The sequence below is a fragment of the Etheostoma spectabile genome, chromosome 3 (genome assembly GCF_008692095.1).
Source record: "Etheostoma spectabile isolate EspeVRDwgs_2016 chromosome 3, UIUC_Espe_1.0, whole genome shotgun sequence".
In the NCBI taxonomy this organism is placed as follows: Eukaryota; Metazoa; Chordata; class Actinopteri; order Perciformes; family Percidae; genus Etheostoma; species Etheostoma spectabile.
This window is the reverse complement of record NC_045735.1, coordinates 6,142,399-6,148,398: the sequence shown is the minus strand read 5'-3', so window position 1 is coordinate 6,148,398 and position 6,000 is coordinate 6,142,399. Positions and strand designations below refer to the sequence as shown.

The following is a 6,000-nucleotide window of genomic DNA, read 5'->3' as shown; positions in this document are numbered from 1 at the left end:
CACACACACACACACACAAACACACACACACACACACCATAATAGAGCTTCCAGCTGCAGGCTTCATATAACTAATCCTGGGTAACAGTTGTGAAACATGCACCGGTGATGAGCCAAAGGCAACATCATCTATATCTTACAACTTGAAGTCAGCAGATTACCCTGGAGCAATCTCAGGGGCACATCACTGTGTGTGTTACTATGTCTTTGTTTAAATCCATGTGTAAGAGTATGCACTTTGGAGTTTTAGCGCAACTCTGCTCCAGCATGACCATACTGACATGCTATCACGAGCCCTCAGCCTGGACTCCAGGGCGTGCTCCATTACAGCTCCCACACATGCCTGTCTGGCAGGACTCGCAACTCTCCCACAGGCAGCACATCCATTCATCTCTATCTTCCTGACCCCAGCTGATAAATCAAGCCACTGTGTCCTTAGATAGCCAGTCAGAGCCCTATTCAAGATATTCACTTTTCCCAGGAATGGAAATTAGTGATAAAAAAAATACACAAAAAGGCACTTAGCTTGCCACCCAAGAGCAGAGCAGTAAAGTAGACCAAGGTAATGATCGGCTATAAGTGGAGGAGAGCAGGGAGGGATGAAGAGAAAGGCCCAGGGTCGTAAAAATCATTTGCACAACAACCAGTTACAAAACGTCTAAATGGCAAAACAACGGGAGGCTTTGAACGCACCCCCAGGCTAGACGGCTCCTCTAGCTCTGAAGGAGAGGCTGTATTCATGGGTGTGTAGTACTTGAACATTTACACACACACACACACGCACACACACACACACACACACACTCCAACAACATTTGCAATGAAGCCTCCTTAGATCAATATATCCTATCTAATTCATTAGCTTGAGAGCTAAAAATAACCCATTGCCCCTATCTTCAGCTTAGGCTTCTCATGCCTAATTATGCAAAACTCAAGTGAAATATTGCAGAATATCATTTAACACTGCAGAGAATCCATCTTCCTCCTCGGCAATCATCTGGCCATAACCCAAATTATTAACAGCTTTAATAAACATGACTTTGTTGACTTGTCTCATTAGCAACAGGTAACCATAGTTACCATGGGTACATATAGTGTTAAAGACATTGTGTGGACTAATGTAGAACTGTTGACTAAAAATGGTGATGTGTTCTTATAAACAATTCTTATAGACACAGGCTACTCAAACGCCTATTTTCTCCGGTCTAAACTATTGTTCTATGGTAACTTTCCCAATAACATGTCTTTGTACAGTAGCCTAAATGTTGGCCTGGTATTAAGATAAATAGTCCATAAATCTTGCATAAGTTCAATATGGTTACAAATATATAGTGGCATGTCAATGTATTGGGCCAATCAGTGTTGCCCACTTTCAGTCAGATTGACATAGCACTTTTTTTATCGTTGAATTGATCAATGTTTAACTGGTCAGATATGCAAAGCCTTTAAAGGTGCCCTGCCACACAAAACCGTTTTTAATTGTATTTTTTGAAATATGTCTGGTCCACATGTGTTTGTGTTATGTGGTGAATGTGAAAATGAACTGCTACCTCCTCTGTCAGCTTTAGCCACTGAAAAGAAATAAGCAGAGAAATCAGGCCAATTACAAAAGCTGGTCAGTTATGTTGCCTGAGCTCATTACTATTCATGAGCTTGTCCATTTACGCTGGGTGAAGGATGCTGATAGCCAGGCTCTCATTGGCTAGCTGTTACCCAATTAGAGTCAAGCAGCTTAGCGCTGTGAATATTATGAGAACTGGCACAAATCAATCAGAGTCTTCCTGTAGGCTTTCGATACCACACTAGAATGGCTTGAAACAAGGTAATCAAGGCATTTTTCTACAAAAGAATGTTACAGAGTCCATGGTAGAACTTCAGACATTACCACAAAGTAATGAAATCCATGTAGCAGGGCACCTTCAACGCTTTCAGATTAGCTACCTACAGCTACACCACAGGGCAATGCTGTCAAAATCAGTATTGTTCCTGATGGCTACACAAATTCCCTTTTTTACCAGTCTTTTCAGACCCACTCACTCAAACCATCATTGGTTATCTTACCAGCCTGGTTGGTGGTGACGGTCACGGACACAGCCTGTTCGGGCCCAGGGCTCTGAGGCGATACCCCGTTCACCGCCCACACCTCAAAGGTGTAGTTGGTGTGGGCCTGCAGCTCGTTGATGGACACCCTAGTTCCCTTCAGGCTCAGCTGCTGGGGGCTGAAGTGAATGCCGTTGCCGCAGGGCTGACAGCGCCGGCCGTCGGGCCCGCAGCGCTTACACACCACATTGTATGTCAAGTCCTGGCGTCCTCCTGAGCTGAGGGGTGGGCTCCACTCCAGGTTTACAGAGGTTTCGTTCACATTGGAGATGAGGTGGGCGGGTGCCGACGGAGGGCCTATGGAAGAGAGTTGATGTTATTACCAGTGGTGGCGAGAGGCCAAAGCAGGTCCAGAGTTACACTAATATTTATCATGGTAGTAGAAAGAGAGACATTAGTTCTGGGATCACATGAAACAGTACAAAGAAAAAAATGAGGTGATAGTATAGATAGATAGAACAGGTGATAGTATTTTTACCAATAAACTGATTCTATCCCTACATGCAGTACATAACAAGGATTTACATGTATAATTGACTGGGTGAGTTGACTTTATTGAGAGCTGAGGCTTCTTGAATTCCCTTTTAATGTCCAGTCCATTCCAGCAAGGGAGGATCCAATTTCACCTCAGTTAATTCAGCATGTTAACTGAAATCCAATAGGCCGCCAGCTTTCTTTCCCATTCATATGTCGAATCAGCTGGAGGTGCCAGAGCGCCTGAGCCTGCTGCTAACAGTGGGGCTTCATGGCACCCACTCAATAACTTTCGACAAAGTTTGCTTTGGACCCTGTCATTAAGTTCCTTTTTCGATGTACCGCTGTGAGATCCTCTGTTTTATATGGGGAGCAGCTCCACAGATATGTGACACAAACTCCCCTGCTCATCAGTTTCAATTAACATGTCAGTACTATTGTAATTAATGTGTTTTTCTGCATTGCTTTCAAACATAAGCGGTGGTAATTGACTTAACTCTCCCCTTTTTTCTCTCTCTCTCTCTCTCTCTCTCTCTCTCTCTCTGTCTCTGTCTCTGTTTTTCCTGTCTCGTCCGCTCTCTCTCTGACTAATGAAGCGCACGCGAGCGGGCTGGGGGGGATCGATGCAGGGTGAAATATGAAAGCTAGTCAGCCCACAGACGAATCATTTCACAACGGAAATTAATTATCAGTGTTATTTTTGGCGGAGCCGAGTGGCAATGAGTGATTTCACAGAGACACCGAGAGCAGCGGAGGGGACCGTGTGTGGTGTGTGTGCACACCATCACCCCAAGGAGGAATAAGTGTGCTTTGTTGCCACATTATTGGAGACATTAAGTACAATTTTACCTGTGATGCACAAAACACTCATGCTGTATGTGTGTGGACTGTATGCCAGCATTAGTCTGGCAGATAGTGGTTAATGTGGAGGGGAAGCTAAGGCTGTGAAAGGAGATGGAGAAGGACAGAAGGAGAAGACAAACACCGTCTGTTCATCCAGGAAGCAGAAAGCCACTGATTAGTATGGAAGGAGCAGGGTCTAGAACGATGGAGGGAGGATGGTGGTGGGTGTGGAGGCGTGTCTGTTTAACTGAAAATGACCTTAAGGGTCACTAACAACACAAAGCAGAGAGGATGAAGAGTACACTGTGTTAATATTAGCATCGCTTAACTTCTCCTTACCAACCGCAGCCGATACTATTAATACATTCTCATTAAAAATGATGATAAAGCTCTTCCTCCCCGCCTTTCCCCCAATTTTCTCCTCCGCAGCCACTTTTCCTCCCTCACTCTTTCACCTCATTCTCTCAGTTTGCTTCTCTGACAATGAGAACAAGTTACAGATGGGGTTTCTAAATTAAGGTGCCTACACCCTACCGTCATTATAATAGTGCCTTTGTCAGTGTGCAGGTAATCTAACCTCTACTCCCGTTCAACCCTCAATAACGCGCTGTCTAAGTTTAACTATAAAGCTATTACTCGGCTGTTATCTAGACTTATGGTGTCATAAACTTAGCAGTACAAAGGTAATATGAATGTGTCCATTCAATGTCTAAGAAGGCATGTGCTCTTGTTCTTCTGTTCTTGTCTGAGAAGGGATAAATAAATGAAAATGTCCTCCCAATTGAAGAGATTTGTTATGTCTCACTTACAGACATGAATAAAAGAGGTTTAGGGAATTAAAGGGATAATTTAGCTTGGGGATCAGGAGGCAGGAGTACCGGAAGCTTTTAATATGCTTGTTGTATGTGTCAGTTTTATTGCTTATCTGTTTTAAATGTGATATAAATGCTGGTTTTTACTGTAAAGTGTCTTTGAGTATCATGAAAGGCGCTATATTCATATAGATAAAGATGTATTATTATTATTATATCCATCTATGCTCTCTTCAAAGCCATCAGACTCCTAAAAAGCAATAATTTTACCTAGAAGAACATGGGAGTTGCTGTGTATTTTTGTGTGACTTTGTCAAATGTAAATCTTTAAAAACAGTTTTGTGTTAATAAGTGAGTTTTAGAGGAGTTGGTAGGCAGATTTTTATTTCCTTTGGACAGAGCCAGGCTTATGCTAAGCTAAGCGTATTGTCACCTTTCTCTGGCTGCATAGTTAGCATGACATGAGAGTGTTATTCATTTTCTCATCTAACTCTTGACAAGAAAGCAAATAAACGTATTTCTAAATATGTGGAAGTATTTCTTTCATGTGACAGTAATGTCCTTTAAAATGTACAAAGATATGTGTGTCGGCAAGCGTGTTTAATCCCCTCAGAAAGATTATTTTGTTTGATTGTTACTATGACGAGAGTTGCAACAGCGCTATCTAACTTCATGACCGTATAAAGTATTAAACACATTCCACCATGTGTCAGTATTCCCAGCTGCATTACACACACACACACACACACACACACACACACACACAAAGTACCTTTGGCTATACCTGTCGCTCCCCCAGAATGCACCGGTGGGAGCAAGGAAGCGTGGGAGAGCCGTCAGCTGTGACTGACACCCGGTAATTAATCCTGGGAGAGGGAACGGCGGGGGGAGATGGGAGCAAAACGCTTATTCAACCTTTGTACAACATTAGCTCAACATAGCTTTAAAATCCACACACATTCCAGAGGGAGACTTAGAAGTTTCTCTTGAAGAAAGTTGGTGATTTTGTTTTTCCTAATCTCTTTTTGTGGACTTGCAATTTTTTTTTAGTTTTTACTCCACTCCCATACTCCATGTTGACTCTCTGCATGCTTCTACCCTCATCCGCTCCTCTCTTATTTCATCCCTTTTTTCTTCTGTTTCTTTCTATCAGTAATTGTTAGCAAAGTGTTGTGCAGGGCCGAGGTAGAGAGCAGGCTAAATTGGCCAGAACATCGACCCTGCTATTACCATCCGGCTGGGATTCATTCAATGCCCCCCTCGAGTCCTCGCTGACCTGCCTTCATTCCTGAATCTATCCCTCCCTCTTCCTCTACCAAACCACCGCTAAGAAAACTTGGCTAAATCTGAGAAACACATCAAGGGCCAACAGAAACCCCAAAATGGAGAACACCCCCTCCTTACAGCCTGAACGCAGTGGAGCAGCCAGCTCCCACGGGTGTCTATCCCTGGTCCTCATTACTGCCCTTAGGTGTATGCATTTATACTCACCCACGTTTATTCATGTGCATTGCCTTTTTGCCCTGAACATTTTTGATATTGTATACTTAACTGTAGTCTTATGAACTGATTGAGCGGTAAAATGCTTTAGGGGATGTATGTTCTAGAAATATATTTAGAATCAATGCAGACTATATGCTAAACGTATTTAGTACAGTTTCCTTTGGATCTCATGGCCTTCGTAACATTCCAGACAAAACGTTTAAATATCTTTTTTCTGTATTTGTCACAGCATGCAAAGGTGATCTACAAAGAAGTGCAAGGCACCAAC

At 43.0% G+C, this 6,000-nt stretch overlaps 1 protein-coding gene across 4 annotated transcripts in view; it reads right to left on the bottom strand.

Moving 5' to 3' along the window:
- Positions 1–6,000, bottom strand: part of epha4l (eph receptor A4, like) — a 54,343-nt gene that overhangs the window by 22,632 nt on the left and 25,711 nt on the right. For all 4 annotated transcript variants that reach the window (XM_032504770.1, XM_032504788.1, XM_032504760.1 and 1 more), the window contains exon 5: positions 2,062–2,397. In XM_032504770.1, coding sequence (XP_032360661.1) covers positions 2,062–2,397 — 336 coding nt within the window. The remainder of the gene's footprint in view (positions 1–2,061; positions 2,398–6,000) is intronic.